Here is a 23,987-nt window from a genome sequence, read left to right as displayed (position 1 = left end):
CACCAAGGTGTTAAAATACAAAGAATTGTGAAGCTTTTTGGCCAACAAGTATGAATTAGAAACTATGGTGGCTGCAAAACATGTGAAAAACGTGTTTCGTTCGTCCCTTCTGGGCTACTGTAGAAACATCACCTTTCAAACCATCGACATATACAAAGATGGACGACATGACAGCTCCCCCAAAACATCTCCAATCCTAAATCTGCCATTTTACGTACTGTTTATCACTCTGATGTTCATTTTTTTTATTATTTGAAGCTATAAAAAGGAGGTTTCACATCATGATTGACAGCTGAGTCCTGCTTTGATACCACGGCGCCCAAAACGGATCAAAATCAGTCCGGAAAAAAACAAAAAAAGACTCCGTATAAGAGTGAAAGTAAAGTTTAAATGTAAGATATCGGCTGCTGTTTCTGCCCCCAGTGGTTTGCATTTGGCTTTAGTATTTCTGGATATTAGATGGAGTCAGGGCAGATTAACCTTTGTGTGTTTATGTGTGTGTGTGTGTGTGTGTGTGTGTGTGTGTAAAATCTGAGGAATGTGTGTGTAGAAATGTTTCTGTTTTCTCAGTCAACCGTAGAAGCAGGTTTAAACACAAACACAGACTGCCTTCATTTGGAAATACCTCTGTATATATGTGTGTGTGTGTGGCTCTGTGTGTGGCCCTGGCTGTATGCTAATCATAATTACTATTCACACACACACACACACACACACACACACACACACACACACACACACACACACACAGAGGCAGCATGAGGCTGTGTACCTGTACGATCAGCAATAATAAACCACACCAGGGACTCATGTTCATCTGAACCTACAAACACAAACAGAGGAAGGAAACGGAAATAAAAACAGAAAAAAATAAATTAATCCAACAAGCTCAGCTCAGTCTTTAAGGGGAACACACGCAGGTTGTAGGAGAGCATCGGGATCTAGTTTCCCCGTCTCTTGCCCACCTCAGCGTCGCCCCTGCTGCCCAAATTAGGATTTTCCTGCTCCAGTAAGAGATGAAATTGGTGGTGAAGAAACCTCACACACTATTTTTGACTGGTTGGGAACAAGAGAGTCTCAGCTTTCCAGTCATTCCCAATTTATGCATGGGATTAGCATAAAGTGTCTGTGAAGAGGAGACTTGTAGGTACCCATAGACGCCATTCTCATTCAGATATCTTGAGGTCAGAGGTCAAGGGACCCCTTTGAAAATGGTCGTGCCAGTTTTTTCCCTCTAAATTTAGCCCAACTTTGGAGCGTTATTTAGCCTCCTTACCGTCCCCTTTCAGAGTGAGTTAAACTGGATACACAGCAACTTCTGTAGCTGAGAAATTAAGCCTGCAGTTCCTCTAACGGCCACTAGAGGCTGGCTCCAGCAGTCAGTCAGTCTCCATAAGGTCTCATCTTAAAATGTCTTTACAGCAGAAATAAACATGGGAGTTGAAATATGGCCACATCGGGTTTAAACAGCCATTTGGTATTTTGAAAATGTCAGAAATAGATTCAGCATCCTCAATAACCCCAAAAACCATATATAAATATATATATATATCCTATATTCTCCAAATCGGCTAAACTGTTGTTTACATTGGTGGTTATGCTAATTAATGCTAATTGACCAACATATACAAGTTAGCATCCGGCAGTTTCTATATGCTGGAGACCCAAACTTTACATTTCTAACATAAAACGTTGGGGTACTCAACATTTCTGGGTTCATGTTTCTTGCTAGTCGACTATAAAGCTAATTAAAGTTATGAATAATTAAGAGCGTGGCTGCTTTGAGTGACAGGTGTCGGCTGTTTACAGTAACCGTCCACACTGAGCTTCCCAGCGGCGATACCTGACATTATCCTACATGCAAGACTCCTGACGCTCCTCCACCCTCCAACATAACCTACTGAACCCAATCAGCAGACACCATTTACAGCGTGACATTATAAAAATTAAGATTTTCCAAAACCCTTCTGGATCTCCCATGAGCCCCCTTAAACTGACTACATCAGAAACCTCTCAGCTCTCATCCACTCATATCCTTCCAAATTCCATCAATAATAGTTTGGCGGAAAGCTATTGTTGTTACAAATCATCCTCTGGACACACACACACACACACACACACACACACACACACACACACTCAGCACCAGACTGAAGCAATTTCAATTTAATGGTATTTTCACAATGCGGCAGCTTCATTCCACGGAGCATGTGTGTGTGTGTGTGTGTGTGTGTGTGTGTGTGTGTGTGTAACAGCCACCTGCATCCCAGAGATGGATGAGAGGACCTAATTGAAGCCATGTGTTGGCTCGGAGAATGCTCTAGTCTCTGGTGGTGATGAAAGAAAAGAGCGTGGCACAGTTAAATGTTTCTTTAATAAACCGAAAAGACGGAAAAAAAGATTAAGCTAAACATCGAGCTTAAACACAAACATTTACATGAAACACTTTCCCAGTCTGAAGCTGACATTCCCACCATTGTGGAGCTGGCCTTTCCATTATAGAGCTATTATTCCCAGTATACAGCTGGCATTCCCATTATGTCGCTGTGTTACCAGTCTGGAGATAATTCCCTATCTAGAGCTGGATGTATCCGGTATTCCCAGTCTAGATGTGACAATCCCCAGTATAGAGATCCCCAGAGCTAAAACGTTCCCAGTTTAGAGCTGACATTTCCAGTCTAAAACAAACCATTCCCAGTACGTATTTGGCTTTTACCGTTCCCAGTATATGGATATGGATCTGGTACTCCGTCTAGCAGTTGAATTCCGAGTAGAGCTGGTATTCCCATTCTAGGACAACTCAATCTGATACACCCCGTCTAGAGCTTTCATTCCAACTATACAGTTAGTATTCCCAGTCTGGCTATTACCAGTGCCGGTCTGGTATTCCCTTTAAAAGCTGATATCACAGATTTAAACCAAATATTCCAAGTTCCTCCTGTTATTACTGGTCCAGAGCTCACCATTCAGTGTATGTGTCTGGTATTCCCAGTCTAGATGGGACTGTTCCCAGTACGGAGTTTAGTATTAGCAGTCTAGAGCTGACAATTCCAGACTAGCACCAGTATTACCAGTCTGTGTGTGTGTGTGTGTTGTGTGTGTGTGTGTGTGTGTGTGTGTGTGTGTGTGTGTGTGTGTGTGTGTGTGTGTATGTTCTTTGTCATTTATAACTTTTCCCTCTCTTTCTCTCTCTCAGGGATTTGAACTACAACAGTCTGGTCGAGTTTCCGACGGCGATCCGCTCGCTCAGTCACCTCAAGGAACTGTGAGTCTGAACTACTTCCGTGTTTCACTGAAAAACACAACATTCCCGTATCCAGGACGATGAGACCGGCTCTTTATGATCCACTTTGATCCAGTTTGTGTGTGAATCTTCGCTCTGTGTCGCTAAAAGTTGAAGATTGATTGACGGGTGAATGTCAGGATATTATTGGTTGAAATCAGTTAGTTCATGCTGACGTAAACACGCGTCACATTTAGTTTCACAGGAAGTAAATATGATTGAATTTTTTTTTAAATTGAGTTTTTGTGAATGTTTTGTTATAAATTGTTAATTAGAAGAACAATATAACTGAGGACATTTTTAATTTCACCTGGACTAAAAAAACAAACAGATTTTATTTTTATTTTTGCATCGCATTTGCATTCAGTGTTCTTTATTTGTATATGTAGAATATATGACTCATTCTAAGGAAACAAATTCTTGTTTTCAGGTGATTAAATACAAAAAGAAAACATACCTATAAATATTATATAATATTTCTGACAATAGATCCCTAATGTTACACTCTGGACCTTTACATGAAGGATTTTCCACCGATTATGGATCAGGAATGACCGATGGAGGAAAAACTAATTTCTGTTCTGTTTCCTGTTTAGTGGTTTCCATAGTAACAACATCCAGTCCATCCCGGAGCACGCCTTCACCGGGAACCCCTCGCTCATCACCATGTGGGTACCTCTGACTCATCTAATGGATCAAAGTCCACTTACTAGGTTTTCTTTTAAAGGGGGCTTTTCAACTGTATTGAACTTCTCGTCCAGGTTGGGTTCAAAGATCATTAGAGCTACTGAGACTGTGTGTTGCAGTTGAAAGCTCGGGGAAAAACAATGTAAGGGGACCTTGAGTGGGGATGGTTTTGTGTTTAAAATCTTTATATTGCTTTTTGTTTTTTTTATATCTCATCTTTTTATTTCTTGACCTGCCCTGTTGTTGAAAGGCGAGTCTGTATATCTAATTAATCAATTTCATAATCATTAAAATGTGACGTTTCTACAAATGAAACTTCATAATATGATCAATTTTAGTTGCTAATCATCCAATATGTTGCCACACTGTTATCGAAGTGCGATCTGATGGATCTGTTTGTGTTTTTATAGATTTTTCTATGACAACCCGATCCAGTCTGTTGGACGATCTGCCTTTCAGAACCTCCCGGAGCTACGAACACTGTGAGATTATGACGCAGCAAATTGCATTCAAAGTATTTATTTTTAGGCAGTTTATTTATTTATTTATTTATTGTGTACCCCATATGAAAAGTCAGCGGTGACGTCACTGGTGGTGGCACTCACTGAGGAGAACGTTTGTACTTTTGCCACCTCTGGCATCGCTGCACCTCTCAGACAAATCCCTCCTCTGATTTCTGAGCTCTCCTTCGGCCACAGAACGAAAACCAGAAGTCTGATGCAGTAATTATCCGCTGCCTCAGTAAATCAGACGCTAATTACACAAAGAATGTAAACACAAACTGAATGAAAGGGGGGAAATATTCCTCTGTATTACTGTATTCGTCACCAAACTGCGTCTCTCTGCTCTGAAACCAACACAAACTGTCCGTCTGTTCCTCAGCTCTCTGAACGGAGCCGCAGATCTCACCGAGTTTCCAGATCTGACAGGAACCAAGAGCCTGGAAAGCCTGTAAGACACACACACACACACACACACACACACACACACACGCACACACACGCACACGCACGCACACACACACACACACACACACACGCACACACACACGCACACACACGCACACACACACACACACACACACACACACACACACACACAGAGGAATGCTTCATATCCGAGTGTGTTTGCTGTTGTAGCCGACATCAGTGTGTGTTTTCAGAGCCGAACCTCCAATCAAACTGCTGTTATTAATACGCTGCAGTTATTATTCCATCTGACAGACTCTAACTTTATTTTTCTGCAGCTCGGCCTGAAATTAAAACCCACTTTTTTTTTTCTCCTCCTTGTTGTGACCCAGTTTTCCGTGTCATAATAAACACCTTCGCAGTGTTTATTTTCTTGTATTTTTCCGTTTAACCTCGTTTGTGGAAGCAGCGTGTGTTTAACGGTAACCTCACACTGAACCAGTAGGTGGAAATAAAAACTCCAACCAAACAAACTGACGCACATTCTTCAGCTCTCTGCTCCGAGATGTTCCCGTACGCCTCCGCATCCTGTCTCAACAGGGCATCGAACTGAGGGGAATGTGGCTAATTGTAGCATAACTAGCTTTCCTTTAACATCAAACAGTGTAGGTTTCATTAGAGTTCGCAATAATAGCACTAATAACAAACATCTGGGGAGGTTTTATCACTTATTTTATTCTATTTCCAGTTTAGTTCCACCTTAAATGCACCTGAACACACCGTAGTAGAATGTAATACACTTTTGTTGCATTTGAACACACCACAATACTTTTTGAATGCACTACAGCCCACCAGAAGTCACCTGAACACAACATTGTACAATATGATATACCTTAAATACACTTGATCACACCATTGTTCAACTAAGCATATCATAATACAACTTTGATGCACCTGAACACATCATATCTTACCTAGTGACATCTACATACAGTCACAGTGTTCCTGAATGCACCATTGTGTAAACAAATTCACTCCCCATGCACCTGAACACACCATTATGGTTTTTAAATGTTCCTGAACACCCCATAAAACAATTTTATAAAACACTATTGATGCACCTGAATGCATCATAATGCTTTTTATATGTGCCATATTTATTTTGCCTGTTTGTGTGTGTGTGTGTGTGTGTGTGTGTGTGTGTGTGTAGGACCATCACAGGAGCTTGGATCACCTCTCTGCCCAGTTCGGTGTGTGAACAGCTTCCAAAACTTCAGCTGCTGTGAGTTCAAATATAAATATATAATGATAAATATAATAAATAGTATCTGCAGGTATTCATTTATCCTGATTGTTTGTTTAATTTCGCCACCATCCATCACCTCGTTGTTGAGATATTTTAGTCCCTGGAGTCGAGCTGCTAAGTAGAACAATATGTGAGGCCGGAGATCTTCATTTAACATGTTTGAATATTGATCTCCGTCCGCTGTGAGCTCCTGTTGACTTGCCGCGCTGTGATGCGTTCAGTTGCGTTCTGGACTTTTGAACTGTGATGACAACTGAAGCTTTCTCTCCGCAGCGATCTCTCCTATAATCAGATCCAGACTCTTCCCAGTTTCTCCGGCTGTGAGAGCGTTCAGAAGATGTGAGTTTTACTTTTTAAAATGATTTTTCATTTGACTCTGTCCACTGTACCACAGGAAGCAGTGGTTCCCAACCTGTGGGTCTCGATCCACGCTAGGGGCTTCAAAGGGTGTTCGAAAACTAAAAAAATATACACAGTAGGCCTATATCGTATTATTTATATCTCAGTATTTCATTATTTCTGTGAAGAAAACTAAAAGAAACTTTTTACTATTTTAAAAGTTTAGATTACACTGTAAAACCAGATAAGTTAATTTAACAAAAAAACTGATTACGTTGAAAGATTTAAGTAAAACTAACTCTATTTTGTAAGTTAAAACATTCTTCATTAAGTAGCTTTAGTTTTTTAGTGAATTTCTATTTGTATTACTGTAAAAAGTACTTCTTCTTACAAAATTAAGTTTAAAATTTTAGATGTAATCTGGATTTTTCATAAATTTTTCTGTGTTAAAATAACTTAATAACTGCATTACAGTGTTTTATTTAATATCTAAACTCTGATGACCTGAACACAAACTGTATCAGAACAATCAGAGGAGAAGAAAAGCAGCCTGTTAAGCTTGTTATGATTGTTAAGAATAAAATAAAAAAAGCATAATACAGAAAAGAAATATCAGAAAAAATGCTGAAAAAATGCTGAAAATGCTGAAAATGCGTCCAAATCTGCGGTTTCACAGCAGCTTCCTGCAGTTATTGTGTTCACTGTTTGGGTTCATTGTGCAGTTTATCAGCTGTTCTGTGTGTGTTGAATATAATCAGTTTACTCAGTGACAGATAAACGGGGTCCCTTAAGGAAAAAGGTCGGCTGTAACGCCGCTAAGGCGCAGCTATCTGATCCGCTTCACAGTCACTGTATTCTTAACAGTTACCATAGCAACCGATAAAGTACAGCCAGCTGTGAATTATGGGAATAATTAGCACCGTTGTACTGTATTTTCTCAACCAATCAGATCGCTCAGAAACAAAACTCTCTGCTGTGCTGTAAAACAGATTGATAAACGTGATGTAATGGAAATATCTGTGTGTGTGTGTGTGTGTGTGTGTGTGTGTGTGTGTGTGTGTGTGTGTGTGTGTGTGTGTGTGTATTATAGTGATCTGCACCATAACGAGATACAGGAACTGGAGGAGAACACCTTCCACGGTCTGATGTCACTACGCTCTCTGTACGAACACACACACACACACACACACACACACACACACACACACACACACACACACACACACAGTCTGCAGGTTTAATTAGGCTGGAGATCCTGAGCAGTGATCCGAGGATGCCCTCTTTAAACACTTCCACATGGAAACACACACACAGATCCAGGTGGTCTGGTTGTTGATGGGACAGGTATGATGCTATAGTCTGGCTCCAAGTCAGGAATGTACACAGAATACTCCTGATACTGCGACTGATACTGAGACTAATACTACTGATACTGCGACTGATACTACTGATACTGCGACTGATACTACTGATACTGCAACTGATACTGCGACTGATACTGAGACTAATACTACTGATACTGCGACTGATACTACTGATACTGCGACTGATACTACTGATACTGCGACTGATACTACTGATACTGCAACTGATACTGCGACTGATACTGAGACTAATACTACTGATACTGCGACTGATACTGCGACTGATACTGAGACTAATACTACTGATACTGCGACTGATACTGAGACTAATACTACTGATACTGCGACTGATACTACTGATACTGAGACTAATACTACTGATACTGCGACTGATACTACTGATACTGCGACTGATACTACTGATACTGCGACTGATCCTGAGACTAATACTACTGATACTGCGACTGATCCTGAGACTAATACTACTGATACTGCGACTGATACTGCGACTGATACTGAGACTAATACTACTGATACTGCGACTGATACTGAGACTAATACTACTGATACTGCGACTGATACTACTGATACTGAGACTAATACTACTGATACTGCGACTGATACTGCGACTGATACTGAGACTAATACTACTGATACTGCAACTTATACTGCGACTAATGCAACTGATACTGCCAGAAAAGTAACAAATGTTGTCAAATAAATATATATAAATATATAATAAACATATTTAAAGTGGATTATGAGACTAACTGTAATCTAAGTTTCCTTTTCAACTAAAAACTTGAAAGTGACTACAATATTAAAGCTGTTCCACGTCCTCCACTCTCCGTCATGCCTTTCTGAACATTATAACTCACTTTATTATCGTATTATAGAAATAAGAGCATTATAATATCCACAGACGTCCGTTTATCCCAGGATTAGAAACAAAGACCGGCTGTTAAATGAGATCTCGTGGTGCTTTTTGTTTTAATCCACTAACACGCCAACATAACGGTAAACATGAGGTCAGCAGCCAGAGGTCACTGGTTGCTGGTTCAGCTCCCTGACTGCCTCTCTCTCTCTCTTTAGGGACTTATCGTGGAACAGATTGACGTCAGTGAAGCCGAACTCTTTCTCTGCTCTGCCGGCTCTGACCAAACTGTGAGTAACCAGACTGCGTAACCATGACGACCTCATTATCACCAAAGAGTCTTTACTGGTTGTTACAAAAACGAGGCTCCGCGACGGCGGCGGCACTGAGAACTAATCAGATCTTTGACTTAAAGTTGTTATTGAGGCCTGAACGTGATGTGGTCGGGCTACAAATAGAGCCGTGAGGGGTTCAAGCTTAAGCTTTGTGCCAAAAAAAAATCAAAAATATGGGAAATATTTATGGTTCTATTATATTGGAGAGAAAGTTGATATCTCTAAAACTCAGCAACCACAAACAACCTAGATGGATAAATAATGATACAGGTGAGAGGAAACATATGACATTTTTAGGGTGAACTGTCCCTTTAAGTAAAAATACTCAGTTGCAGAAGCTAACTTCGTCCAGTGGTTCCTAAACTAGGGGTCGGGTCCCTCTGTAGGGTCACCAGATAAAATCTCAGGGGTCACTATTTGTCCTGGAAAACCTGGAAATTGATTAAAATTACCAAATATCCTGGAAATAATCTTACATTTTTATTGGTTTTGTTACAGTTAGAGGAGAGCTGTAAGACAATAGACCTTTTTCACAGCAGCTATTCTGACATGAAATAATAGGGTAAACACAGGTGTTACCAGTTAAAGTTGAGGGGGCATGTTGGCTCACTGCAAAGGCTCTGCTACACTAAATGGAACAGAGCCTTAATTAGTATCTCTAGTATCACTGTGTTTACCTGACTGTTTCATGTTGGAATGGCTGCTGTGAAAAAGGTCTATGTTGCAGTGTTGGATAAACTCCTGTTTGTGAGCAAGCCGCTGTGCATTGTCAAGAATAATTCCTGGAAAGTAATTCCTTGGGAATCCTGGAGATGATGATTATCAATCAGTTAAACTGTATTTGTACTTTCATACAGTTTAACTACGTTTACAGGGGAGCCAATAATAAGACCGAATGGAGACAATAACAGAGAGAAATAAAAACTAGATAAGATTAAAATTAAAATTTGAAATATAACACAAAGGTAAAAATGACAATAAAATAGATTTAAAGGTATAACAATAAATAATGTTTAATAAAATAAACTAAATAAAATATATTGAGAGGAGGAAAGAAGAAAAACTAACTTCTGATACACAAATCTGTTTTCAGTTTTTGGACTTCTCTTTAATTTTTGCTGTTTTTTTTTAAAGAAAATATTGGAAACTTTTACCTCTTTAAGACTTGAACAGTTACTTAAATGAAAACATGTGAGTAGCTGGCAGAGCGAGCAGCTTGTAGAAAATGTCTCTCTGGTTTTAAAAGATAACAGCTGCTGTTTTTGTAACGAGCCAAACAGGTTAGTTTAATCTTAGTAACACTGCAATTTGTTAGATTATCATGTTTTAATGTAAAGTTTTAACCTGTAGAGTAACTTAAGCCATCAGATAATTGTAGTGGCCTCAAAAGTATAAAATAGGATAAATAATAGATAAATAAAGTACTTCAAAATTCTACTTAAAGTTGCTAAAATGAACGTTTATTTTGTGTTGATTCTGGCACCCCCTTTCATTGATTTCAAGGGGAATCCGACCGGTGGCAGACATTAATATTAAATTATTAAACTTCATAATCAATTAAAAACTCCTTGTAGTATGTTTATTTACAGTAATTACATTGTGATATCAGTAAATGATTGGTTATTTGTTCCTCTCTCTGCAGCGACCTGTCGTCCAATCAGCTGTCATCTCTGCCTCTGATTGGTCTGCAGAGTTTGACTCACCTGCGATTGGCTGGAAACACTCAGCTGATGGAGTTAATATCCCGAGAGGACCTGCCCAGAGTCAGGTAAACACACATAAACAAATGGACCGTAACTCATACCTCCCAATAAGTAAGTAGTTACAACCTTACTTTTGGGGAAAAGGAACCAAAACCCCTAAAACCACAACACTCGGGCCAAGAGAGGGGGCACTAAATTTGTTTAAAGCTGCAGTATGTAATTTAAAAAAATATGTTTTCTTGTCATATTTGCTGAAACTTTCGCTTTATCCGCTTTATCCGCTTTATTACAGTAGAAAATGATATACATAATCTGTGAAAAAAATCTGGCACCTCCTGGTGCCCCCAATGGTATTTGTAAGAATCCACTGGGCCCGAGTAAAAACAACTAATCAGAACCGAGAGAGATATAAAGAAGCTTTGGGTTGGTGGCTTGAACATAGTTGATTGTTGAGTCTCATTCCCACCATCAATATTTAACACCGTGGGTATGAGACTCGACAATCAGCTATCTCTCTCGGCTCTGATTGGTTGTTGTTGTCATTCGGGGCAGGTGGATTCTTACAAACACCATTAGGGGCACTGGGAGGAGCCAGAGGAACCAGATATTTTTCACAGATTATCTGTCTCATGTTCTACTGTCAGGGTATAGTGAAAGTTTCAGCAAATATGACATACAATTATTTTGATAAAAGTTACCTACTGCGACTTTAACTGACTAGCGAGTCACAGCTGAAACATTAAATACCAAACATAACACTTCCTGCTGTGACACTGGACCTCCAACATGACTGCCAGAGGGGGGGATGACATCACTGACATTAGTTTAGAGACGTGGTCCGAACTCCATCCATCTTCTTTCACCCAGCAGACAGAAATCTCAGCAGAATTTGTTTTAACTGGAAGATGTTTAAATTTGCAGCCACTTAACAACATTAATGAGTCCTCATTGTTTCTATTGGGAAGCATTTAAAGGGACAGTACGCCGTAAAGCAGGTGTAATAAAGTTGATTTATCCGAGCGTGTTTGGACATCAAATCAAACAAAGATGTAAAAGGGGTTTATCAGATTGTTTATGTGTGTGTTCAGGGTGATGGAGCTTCCCTACGCCTTCCAGTGCTGTGCCTTCATCTCCTGTGAGAGAAGAGGAGGAGGAGGAGGAGGAGGTTCATCCTGGGAGAAAGAGGAAGGAGCAGACTCTACCGGGAAAGAAACCTCCGTCGTCTCCAGCCAAGGTGACACCAAACACACACCATTACACCAGGAAAGATATTAGAAATCACATGTTAAACAAGTATTAATATCATGGTTTAATGCTGAATAAATGCCAAGTAAAAAGAAGGTAACTGCTCTCCTTGCTGTGTCTCTGCAGTAGATCAGGACTGGGAGGATTTTCTGATGGAGTTTGAAGATGAACCCAAACTTCAACATTCGGTCCACTGCAGCCCTGCACCAGGTAACACGTACAATATGTCATTAATGCCACTAGAAGGTCATTCACATTAAAACAATAGGAAAAGAGGAAGTTAGATGAGGTGGTGAAGCAGTGAGGGATCATGGGAGTTGTTGTCTTCACCACCATTGCAGTCATTGCAGTCAGCTTCTCCCGGTTAGGTTTCCTTCAGTGTTCATGGTTCAGGAGGTTTCTACCGGGAGCCCAGTTATCCACAGAGGTCTCCTCAACATTATATTAATATCCGGGAATACATTTACCAAAGATTTATTGATTATAAACTGATATGTGATCGTCCTCCAGGACCGTTCCGCCCCTGCCTCCATCTGCTCGGCAGCTGGTTGATCCGTGGAGGTGTGTGGCTCATCGCAGTGCTCTCATTGGTCAGCAACAGCCTGGTCGTCCTGTCGGTCTTCTTCTCCCCCGCCACCTCAGTGACTACACCCAAGCTGCTGATTGGCCTACTGGCCCTGGTGAACGGCCTGATGGGAGTGTGGAGCGGCTGGCTGGCGGCGGTGGATGCGTGGACATATGGCAGCTTCTGGAGGTACAAAACCTAATCAGAGGTTGACTTTGGTATGGGGGGAATTTGGTATTCTCAGGACTCTGGGAATTCTGTGGTTTGTGGGTAATTGAGGGACTCTTGGAGGAATGGCAACCCAAGAAGTTTTAGGGACTCTTGGGATTGTGGGAACTCTGGGAATACTGTGGTTTCTGGTGAATCTGTGTACTTGGAATCACTAGGAACTCTAGAGGTTATGGAGGCTACAAAGGGACACTGGAAACTCTAGGGATTGTGGGGACATTGCTATGCATTCTGGGCACTCTGGGAATACTGTGGATTTGTGGGGACTCTTGGAGCAATGGAAACCCAAGAAGTTATGGGGACTCTTGTGGAACTCTTTGGGAATCTAGAGAACTGAAGTGACTCTGGAACTGGGAATTCTGGCTGAGCTGGGAACAATGGGGCATAATGGAGTTTTTTCCATCTTTATGAATAAGATCCAATGTATAAGAGTTAAATCTCATGATTGATCCATCCATGATTTGTAATAATAATAATAATAATAATAATAATAATAATGATAATACATTTTATTTAAAGGCGACTCTCTGGGCACTCGAGGAACACCGTACAATACATAAAAATAAAAACAGTAAGAAATAAGAAACAGACAAGAAAAGACAATGTAGATAGTTAAGTGGGGTATGCAGTTCTGAATAGGTGAGTTTTTAGTCTTGATTTGAAGAGTGTGAGAGAGTCCAGGTTCCTGATGTCCGGTGGGAGTGAGTTCCAGAGTCGGGGGTCAGAGCCTGCTCCCCAAGGCAGATCTGAGAGACTGGGAAGGGGTGGTGATGTGGAGGAGTTCGGACAGATAAGGAGGGGAAAGGTTGTGGATGGCATTGAACGTAAAATTTGGAAGTCTGTGCGGAGTTTGACCGGGAGCCAGTGGATCACATACTTCATCTCTTCATGTTGCAGGTACGGGGCGAGGTGGGAGAGCAGCTTCCTGTGTCGACTCAGCGGCTTCCTGTGCGTATTTGCGTCGCAGACCGGCCTCTTCCTGCTCACCATCGCAGCTTTGGAGCGATGCCTTGCCGCCGCCGCACGCCGCCACAAAGCTGACGGACACGGTGTGAAAAACACACAAACACATACACATCCGTAAAGTATTCTCCAGGTCGTGTCTGATTTCACTCTCCTCTCCTTCCAGGTCGCTCCTCCTCGCCGCTCTCCATCCGTCTCGCCGTCTGCGTGTGTTTCCTGTTGGGCCTGGCCATCACGCTTCCCCCCCTTGTGGCCGGACACAGTAGCACCTCCCTCTGCTTGCCACTGCCTTCCTCTTCCTCCTCATCCTCCCTGGCCTTCTCCGTCTCCCTGGTGCTCCTCGACTCGTTGTGCTTCCTCGTCATGACGGTCGCCTACACTCGCCTCTACTGTCGGGCCAACAAAGCTCCGCCCGCTGCTGAAGAGGAGGTGGCGTTGACTCGACATGTAGCCTGGCTGCTCTTCTCGGACTGCCTCCTCTACCTCCCTGTCGCCTTCCTCTCCTTCTCCTCCCTGCTGCGCCTCCCCGTCGCCGGGCCAGAGGCGGCAAAGGGGGTGCTTCTGCTTGTGGCACCACTGCCGGCCTGCGTCAACCCACTGCTGTACATCCTCTTCAACCCGCTCGCCCGGCAGGAGCTGGCAGCGCTCGCCAAACGCACCTGCGGGGCTGTAAGGCTGCCCAGACTCGGCAGGGGGGGAGGAGGAGGAGGAGGAGGAGTTGCAGGAGGAAGGTCGAGGCAGAACGAGATGGATTCGACCTACGACGAGGATGCAGAGAAACAGTCGTGTGACTCGACGCAGGCGCTGGTGGCAGTTGGAGGCACGAAGGAGGAAGAGGAGGAGGAGAGAGGACGAGGAAGGAGTGAGACGCAACATTCGGTGGCATTTGTTATTCCTCATCACTAGACTGACACACAGACACACATACAGGGTCGGAAGTTCTCACCTGCCAAATGTCTGAAGTCACTCATGAACTCATTGACTAGATTCGTTCTGTGGTGTCTTTCTTGCGCCTTTATTTTGTAGGAAACTGTGAAAAGGCGACAGAAAGTTAGAGGAGACGCAGAGGTGACTTTAAACAAAGGTATCCAACCAGACCCCGACGTACCCACCAGGAGACCCCTCGTTCTTTGGTCTCTTTTATCCAAGATGGCTGCAAAAGACAACAAAATTAAAGGATATCAACATAACTTACTCGTGATGATCTGCTTAAAGGTCCAGTGTGTATGTAGGATTTAGTGGCATCTAACGGTGAGCTACTGGCCTCCAATAGGGGTCGACAAAACTTCACTTGTGGTGTAAGAAAACAGCATTTCATTCATTTCTGTGAAGAAAGATATATTATTTTTTTTAAATTTTGTTAAGATATAACGTTTAAAAAGCCTTCACTGTGTAATAAACAGCCTCGTCCTGCATTAGAAAAGTTAAAACAACCAAAGAGCGAATATGACAATGAGAAGAAAACAAAGAAGAAGCCTAAATTAAAAAAATACATAATACAGACTGAGAAATGTTTAAAATGTTCAGGAAATATCAGTAAAACTCATCTCTGATGGTCTGATCAGGAAATAATCTGCTCAAAATTCATCTAAATCGCTCGTTTTACACAAACTGTTTCTGTTATACATTAAATATAATATGAAATATCCATAAAATATGTCACTTAGTCAGTTTACTCACTGATAGTGAAAGTAAAAACATTAGGACCCTGTGATCTAAGGTGACAAAAACACATTTTCAGGTGATTATACACTAATAAAAACATACCTATATATATTATATTCCATTTCTGACAATAGATCCTTCTAAGTGTTACACACTGGACCTTTGAGTAAAATATTGATGAATTTACCATATGTAAATGTACAACATGGATTATTACTTAACAACAACAGCAACAATTAACTCAAATTCAATCAATTGCAATTCTGTCCGATCACCGCAACGTTTTCCACCAATCATCGTAGTTTCCAGTCATACGTCTCCAAACTCACATCCTTGTGTCCTGTTGTGACAATGTGGACATGTGACACAAAACGTCTCATATTTACTCTCCAAATAGTGCGATTTTATTCTAACTGGAACAACTTGCCTTCTAGCAATTTTCCCTTTTTTTTGCCAGAAAATTTGCCAGAAAATTCCCCAAAACATTGCAGATTTTTTAAGAAAAGCTGCCTTAAATTGAGACATTTTAGGTTGTGACAATCCCAAAAAAAAGCCTCTAAGACCTGGCGAAAATGTCCTATAAAGTTGTCAGTAACTAGCTTTAAGACTCGGGGCGGTGGCCCCAAAACAAAATGTTACGCGGGGGTCTCCTAACGGGTTAATCTGGCTTCACAACGATAATTACCCAATGAGGGAAAACCCGGATGTTTTTATCAGTAATGTCGCACACTTTGGTCCAATGTGTCTCAACAGCTGTTTCATGACATTCACTGAGGAACTCTTGATGTTAACGACCACACGACCTCTCCTCTAGCGCCCCCCTCAGGACAAACCTTACATTTAACTTCATCATTCCAACTCTCATATTGTGGCTGTAACGAACACTGCGGCCTGCGGAGGGGCGCCACCAGCCGGCAGGACTTTTGGCAGGTGAGTAAAGGACCTTTTGGACACTGATACAGACTGATGGGACTGTGTGGTAGCGAATGTAGCAGACATGACGGTTCTCACCATGTACAGTACGCACCGCCAGTTTGAGTCCAACTCTCTGTTTATCTTTGTTTGTTTTGTCTTAAGAAGAACTTAATGCTCAGTGTGCAACTTTAACATCTTCCTCTCTCTGATTGGTCAATCCAAGGCACACACAGAGAGGCTTTATATCGCAGCAGCTTTTATTTTGAAATATGACACGATTTACAGCATTGTGTTACCAAATGCTGTTGAGCATTGTGTCTGTGTGTGTGTGTGTGTGTGTGTGTGTGTGTGTGTGTGTGTGTGTTTGCGAGTGTGTGTGAAAACTGCAGCGTCTGTGTGAGTTTTGCCACAGAGTCGATCCCACAAACTGAGAACAGGAATCAGAAGACAAATAGGAAGCTGAAGAATAAGCTCATGTTCAGCTGCTGAAAGATGTCCAAAAATACACACAACTGGTCCTTTAAGTTATTGATTTTGCTGTAATATCGATAAAGTTCCCATGAAAATACCAAAATTGTAATTAATTGAATTTATTATAGTATTTTATTAAAATATCACAGTCTGATTTCTCTCCATAAAAGCACCACACTGCTGGATTTTGGGTTATAATCATTTATTTTTATGAGTTTTTTAATGGTGGATCCAAAGCATCCATACAGGGGCGGATGTAGAGAAACGCTAAGGTGGCAGAAATATGTCCTAAACCTGCTCAGATCCAGTCCGGGTCGGTCTCTGTGACGCTAAAGTCCAGAAGACAACTTCCTGTTACCGGCTGTGCAACCAAACACACGTTTAGTTGTTTGCTGACCCAACATTTTTTTAAAGAAGAACAGATTAACACGTTTTCATGTTCGTCCAGCTGCTCAAAAAAGACCCTTTATGTGTGTGTGTGTGTGTGTGTGTGTGTGTGTGTGTACATATTGTAAATACAGGCTACTGTGACAATCCTACTTTCCTTTTGTGTAGACTGTGTTTGCTGAATAATGTTTATTATGTACATTATGACCCCATTTACACTTCAAATGTTTCTCTGTGATTTCATTCACACACACACACACACACACACACACACACACACACACACACACACAAACACAAACACAAACACAAACACAAACACAAACACACACACACACACACACACACACACACACACACACACATATATCCGCCTCCGTGAGCTGGATAAGAAATTGGCTTTTTCGTGAATGTGATCGGACAAACTTCCGTCCAGAAGGTGGCGCCAGTGAGTCGTATAAACTGTTTTAAAGAGGTGTTTAACAGAAGAAGCTCCCTGGATAACGTTGAGCTTTAATCCATTAAACCAGCAGGAGGAAAGTCCAGTGTGTAAACATATGAATCCAGATAAGTTCATTTAACTCAAAAACTTGTTTAAACTGATTTAAATCAACATTTTAGAGTAAAACTAATTATTTTAAAGTTAATCAAATATTCTTGATCAAGTAGCTTTAGTGATTTCAAGTGAGACAGTAAAAAGTTATTAATCAGAAATGTTTCTGTAACTCATGAAAGTACTTAAAATTACAAGTAAAATAATCTTTTTTAACATAATAAAATGTACCTTATGTCAGTTTCAACAATATTTTGAGTTAAATGAACTGAATCTGCCTCCTAAATGTGACACTGGACCTTTTAAATTTGAATATTTTGAGATGAGACACTCAGATTCAATGTAAATGGGGTTTAAGAAACTGTTTCCAACACATTCTCAGTGTTTTATTGTTGTTTTGTTCCAAACTGACTCATCGATGGATAGAAACGAAGCCAAAATATAGAAACCGAACACAAAAAAAAAAAACAGCTTAAAAGCATCGACTGAATGTCCGCTGTGTGTGACAGTTGCTGCACTTTCTATGATCGGCACTTAAAATAGTAAAAAAAAAGAAAAAGAAGAAGTTTTGTTTGTTTCCACTTCCTGTTTGTAAACGTTTGTAAGATATTTGTTTGTGTAGCTTCCAGAATGAAGTTTTAGTTTGTGACGTATATATATAAAACAATGTGGCTGTAACTGCTCTGAGGTGTGTGTGTGTGTTATGATTCATCCAGATCATCTTCATCATCTTCATCATCAGCTGCTGTGACTCATTTAGGCTAAAAAAAGACTTTGGATTTAAACAATTACCCAGCGATCCACAGCAGCGTCATCGTTCCACATCAGCAGATATTTATCATCAATGAGTCTCTGTGAGCTTCAGTCACACACTGTATCTCCTCTGTTGAGGGTCGTTGTCGTCAGACTACAATTATATTCTGATATAAATAAATATCTGCTGCTGCACTGGATACGATATTGTCGTTGGGCGCCACGTGTTAGATCCCGAGTCACCCCCGTATGGGTGTTAACGGACCAGCTCTCCGGTTTAAAGGGTCCCAGCCTCTTGCCTGTGGGTATTATCCGGCCAGGTTCAGAAGAGGACTGTTTAAGCTGGTGGCGAGGAGACACGCCCAGCTTCTAACGCCGACCCTGCTCACTCTAGTGCAGCATCTGACCGAATAGCCCTAGAGTCAAATACCACACTAGTCACGTCCGTTCACGGCAGCTCTCCTCTTATTGATCTGTGCACTTGGTAGTTGCTAGCATTGTTTTTAGTGGCTTGGACAGTAAGCCCCAAGGGTCTGTTTAATTTCTTTGGCTAGAGTAACCTGTTAGAACCTTCAAGATGTTAAACATGCTTCCTAATAATTATTGCATGTAGGGATAACATAAATACAATGTCCACAATTTATTCTTTAACGTCAGTCGTTATATATTTATTGCAAGATTTAGTAAGGGCTAGCACACAGTTTAATATTGATTCAACATTGATTATTAACATCTACTGACAGGGATGAACTATATCTCTGACATTAAAAACTAATTGTTTAAATTTCAAACCCATGATGAGAGGGCTGAACCAATACGGTCCTCACTTGGCCTGCCGTACTGTTGGTTGATATTGAAACTCCCGACTATATCCAAAGTCTGCAAAGTCTCTAACCAGTTCAGTCTCGGTTGGCAGGGTGAACAAAAGAGTAATCCATTGAAATCAATTGTAATCCTAAAGCCTGGTGGAAATGGTTAATCCTCTTCTGCCTATCACTCTCTTTTAGGCTATAGGTATATATGTATTCCTCTCTTTGCGATGTTGGGCTGCTCGTTTACTCCGTCTCTTGAGTTGAGCTGGCCGAGGACTAACCACGATCCTCTCTGAGTAGCGCCGTTTAACCGTTTCTCCTCGGGTGTGTCCTGTTTGCTGTACAACTTCCCCTTGTTGCTCCATCCTGTTTGAGCCGTTCCACTCTCTCAACGGTTATGTTGTAATGTGTGCCTTCACATCAAGTTACTTTACACTTTAACAGGGTTTGATCTCTTGATCTTATTTTCCATAGTTCAATCTTACTACTATGCATTTATATTCATCACTCATCAAATAATCAGTTACATGCATTTGATCATGCTCCCTTTCATTGTTACACATTTCATTTTGTAATATAGAATCAACGTCAATCATCACACATAAAAGCATTTGATTATTACAATCTCTGTGCTAAAGTGGTTTGAGCGGATCAGGGACCTCAACTTTTCTTGACAGTCTTAAAACATACAAATATTTTATACAACACAAAGTAAATGAAGACAAACTCAAGACTTAGCATCAACATGCTCCTCGCCGCCGTCTCACCAGGTGAGGGTTAAGATCTGTTAACAAATGGACTTTTATCCAACTTTACTTCCTTCATAGAATCCAAATGTCTTCCAGACTTTAGATTTGATGGCACTCTGAAAATCCTAATGTTACTCTGAGTGGAGACACTGTTTGCAGCAAAGGTTCAGTCAACAGATTCATAACTTTAGAATCAGACCATCGACCGGTTCGCGGTACACTTTGATCGCTCCGGGGGTCCGAGTACCGATGTAGCTGCATCTATAACGTTAAAGATACTCGTGTCTTACATTTTTTCTCCCTTTCAATAAAGTTTTTGTTACCTAAGAATGAAATGTTTTATCTACAAAGTCTGCCATATTTCTACAGTAATCGAACAAACCAAACACTGGCTCTAGATGGGACTTGGATGCTTGGAGCAGTAGGGTGAGGCGAGGGAGTTGTAAAGCCTACACAGCGGTCCTTAAAAGAGGAAGTGCAGAGATTTTCCACATCAGCAGGTGTTTATTGAATATTCATCAGTGAGTCAGCGAGGAGACGCAGTAATTCAATTAGCTGATCGTGACGCAGGGTTGGTGTTTATAATAGACGCTTTCTGACTACAACAGAAGAAAATGAAGCCGAGCTGAGTCCCACTGAGTTTATACTAAAGCAATCGCACAATTACCCAGAATGCATCCTGATGAACCACAGCGCTGAGTCATTGTTTGCTCTTCTTGAGGTGATTTTATTTCATTTAAAGTTTCTTCTGTGTGCTTTGGACTCAGTGACTCTCTGTGACTTTCACATGAACCAGCAGAGACTGAAGGTGTCTGTCGTCCTTTTACAGCTGAAGGAAGTGGCGTCTCTTCTCTGGTGCATAAACAGCAGGAGTATACTGGCGTCGTTGGTTGAGGTGGAGCTAAACTGAAGATTATTTACAGTCCAAACCTCAAAATTATTACAAATACATTAAAATTATACAAATCTTCACGTTTGTGGAGCCATAAATAGGTTTTTAAATGGAAAAAGACTCGTATGACGATGAAAAGGCAGTTGGTTGGCACGGTAACGCTGTTGTTTTCAGTAATCTGGGGTCAGCGATAAGAAACGCAGTGCAGATAAGAAAGACAATGGAGAGTGTGAGTGTGCGATGAAGATAAGATAAACAGAGACAGAACAGTTATTGTGAAATTAGTTTTATTCACAGACTCACAGAGAGGTCAGAGGTCACACAAACACTAAAGACTCGCCAGCAGGAAACACTGTTTAATTCAAAATTATTAAAAATAATGTGTCTAAACAAAAACAACAAATTTTAACCCTTTTAAAACTATTCCAAGGTCTCAAAAATCTTGTTTTATAGTGAGATATTTAGTCTTAAAAGCAGCAAACAAGGAGCTTTCATCTTACGTTGAGTATGGCGCCCCCTGTGGATAGAAGTGGTACAACTGTAATTAAAGAAAAGTCGAGAAAAACAACGTTAAACTACATCTGAGAGCTACATCTTGTCAACGAGACAAAAACATCGGGATTGCTGCAACATGGATGTTTTCTCTTGTAACACAGGGAGTCTCTAACTGTTGCATATGCTAACTGTACTAGCTGTACCGGGCTCAGCAGCCACGAGTGATTTACTCCGACCAGGACTCTGACTCTGGGGGATGATGAAGACACGGTGGGTTCGGTGCCGCTCTGGAACCAGTTTTCCTGGCCAAGAACCGGCTCCAAAACAGCCCTCAAACTGCTTTTCGGGGGGAAGTTGAGGTTTCATAAGCAGTGAAAAACTTGTAGTACGTGTAAATGGAGGCGTTCTTTGAAGAAATTCATCTGGAAATCAACAACAGCTAATAAAGGACTCTGTTTTCTGTATAATTTGCATCACAAACTTCTTTCCAAGAAACTTACTTCAAAATTGTTTCCAATTTACGGGCTCGTAAAATGAAGATTTAATTTCCGAAGGTAAAAAAAAAAGGAAATCTACGAGCTGTTTTAAAGACCTCCGACGCTGCCAGGAATTAAATTAAACTCTGTTGGTCTGAATCCTTTATCTAATTATTCTGTTGGGATGAAAGGAAGTCGAAAGGATGAAGTTTTCTTTTAACCTTGAAGTATTTTTTGCTGCTGTTTTAAGTCGAATCGAAACTATGGAAGCTCTTTTCTGCCAATGTGACGAAAGAAAAAGTATTCTGAGAGTTATTTTAATGAGAAACTTTCTCAAAATATTGATTTAGTATCTTAAAATAATGAGAAACTTTCTCATTATAATGACTCACAGAATGTTTTGGGGGATTTTTTCTGTCAATTTGGCAGAAATAAGCTTCCATACAGGCAGTTAAATATTCATATGGGTAATTTTTTTCAGACATAATGAATTAAAATTTCTCCCATTAATCATCTGATGACCTCTCAGATTTAACTGGTGACCCTTTGGAGGGGCCTGACCCCTAGTTTGGGAACCACTGGACTAAACAAAAAGTAGTTTTTAAAACATTTTATACAAAATATTAAATAAAGTAGCTGATTAATTGTGTATAAAATGTTTTAAAAGTAGAGAATTAACTACTTAAAAGCGGGAAAAATATTAAATATAAACCCTAAATTGGCAGCATAACCTAGATACAGATACAGTCTGTAAATTGTAAAATCATGAAATTGTGTTATTTTAGTTTATATATGTTAGAAAATAGTAATAAATGTTCCAAAACATGTATATGTGTTTTCCCATTTAAAAGGTTAAACTGCTGTCCTGTAGCACCACCTGCTGATCTTATCTGGAATATTATTCTACCTGTATTATTTTTATCTGTGTTATGTTATTGTTGTTGACAGGAACTGAACTCAGCAGTCTGCACTGCCACCTGCTGGCTGAACGATGATACAGCACATTGTTTAGATGAACAGATTTTCTATCATTAATAAATAAAAAAACATATTCAAAACAACTGCAGGAAGTTTGTGTAAAACAACTGAACTGAATTTTGAGCAGATTATTTCCTGTTAAGGGAACTTTCTATTGCTGTATTATGTATTTTCTTTAATCATTTTTAACAATCATACAGACTTAATAAGCTACTTCAATGTTGGCTTCATCTGTCAGCCAGAGAGGTTGCAGCTAAGTTTCTAAGATGGCGCCCCATGATGCCCGTGATGTTTCCAACAAAGTAACCCCTGAGGGTGAACAGAAGTGCTGCTGCAAAGGCCAGTATATTTTGAGCAACCTATTATAAACTTATTATAGCAGAAACTCTACAACACAAGTATGAACCTGAAAATGAGGATAATACGTCCTCTCTGAGGTAATTGCATTGAAAACAGGAATATTTAATATAAAATGTGGTTTATCAAACTTGAACTTACAGCATATTTATTTTAGGAATTACACATGAATGATATTTTGTTAAATTATCATTTTGTCTCCATTTGAGAAACACTGCACTAAAACACACCCTAAATGATGACTGACTTGGCAGAATTGGAGAGCTTGTGTAAATCTCCTGGTCTCATTTATTTTCCAGTGACTGTCTTCAGCGCCCCCTGCTGGATGGATGAGAGACTGACTGAGTCATGACTACAGCAGAGATCCTACAGCTTATGTGAGTGTGTTTAGTACTTTTACCTTCATGAGGTTTAGTTTTAGAGCCATAAGATGATGTTTTACACAAACACACTGCAGCAGAAGAAATCAAATGTACAGAATAAACCTTTCATCCACCTGGACAAGAGAGGAAGGAGGATAAATCAGACCTGTGAGCTGAAGGAGGAGAGACAAAGAGAAACAATTACTTTTCTATCATTCAGTAAACTGACTCAGTGACATATTTTATGGATATTTCATATTATATTAAAAACTGTTCAATGAATCCAAACAGTGAACTCAGTAACTGCAGGAAGTTTGTGTAA

At 40.5% G+C, this 23,987-nt stretch overlaps 1 protein-coding gene and 1 long non-coding RNA gene across 3 annotated transcripts in view; one reads left to right on the top strand and one right to left on the bottom strand.

Annotated features, from left to right (window-relative positions):
- Window positions 1–18,473, top strand: part of LOC127359204 (leucine-rich repeat-containing G-protein coupled receptor 5-like) — a 40,630-nt gene extending 22,157 nt beyond the window's left edge. The window contains exons 7-20 of one of the 2 annotated variants that reach the window (XM_051393071.1): window positions 3,197–3,265; window positions 3,880–3,951; window positions 4,381–4,452; window positions 4,853–4,921; window positions 6,089–6,160; window positions 6,458–6,523; window positions 7,614–7,685; window positions 8,980–9,051; window positions 10,739–10,864; window positions 11,888–12,033; window positions 12,174–12,254; window positions 12,555–12,798; window positions 13,735–13,886; window positions 13,967–18,473. In XM_051393071.1, the coding sequence (XP_051249031.1) occupies window positions 3,197–3,265; window positions 3,880–3,951; window positions 4,381–4,452; window positions 4,853–4,921; window positions 6,089–6,160; window positions 6,458–6,523; window positions 7,614–7,685; window positions 8,980–9,051; window positions 10,739–10,864; window positions 11,888–12,033; window positions 12,174–12,254; window positions 12,555–12,798; window positions 13,735–13,886; window positions 13,967–14,706 (2,053 nt within the window). In that variant the 3' untranslated portion in view covers window positions 14,707–18,473. Of the gene's footprint in view, window positions 1–3,196; window positions 3,266–3,879; window positions 3,952–4,380; window positions 4,453–4,852; window positions 4,922–6,088; window positions 6,161–6,457; window positions 6,524–7,613; window positions 7,686–8,979; window positions 9,052–10,738; window positions 10,865–11,887; window positions 12,034–12,170; window positions 12,255–12,554; window positions 12,799–13,734; window positions 13,887–13,966 lie in introns of both variants that reach the window. The other variant, XM_051393070.1, reaches the window with a different exon arrangement.
- Window positions 13,332–14,820, bottom strand: LOC127359217 (uncharacterized). Its single transcript, XR_007882617.1, has 2 exons — window positions 14,747–14,820; window positions 13,332–14,604 (listed from the first exon to the last, which is right to left on the bottom strand). It is a non-coding gene; the product is annotated as an uncharacterized LOC127359217 (long non-coding RNA).
- Window positions 18,474–23,987: the final 5,514 nt, after the last annotated feature.

The sequence above is a fragment of the Dicentrarchus labrax genome, unplaced genomic scaffold (genome assembly GCF_905237075.1).
Source record: "Dicentrarchus labrax unplaced genomic scaffold, dlabrax2021, whole genome shotgun sequence".
Taxonomy (NCBI): domain Eukaryota; kingdom Metazoa; phylum Chordata; class Actinopteri; family Moronidae; genus Dicentrarchus; species Dicentrarchus labrax.
This window is presented reverse-complemented; position numbering and strand designations above follow the sequence as displayed.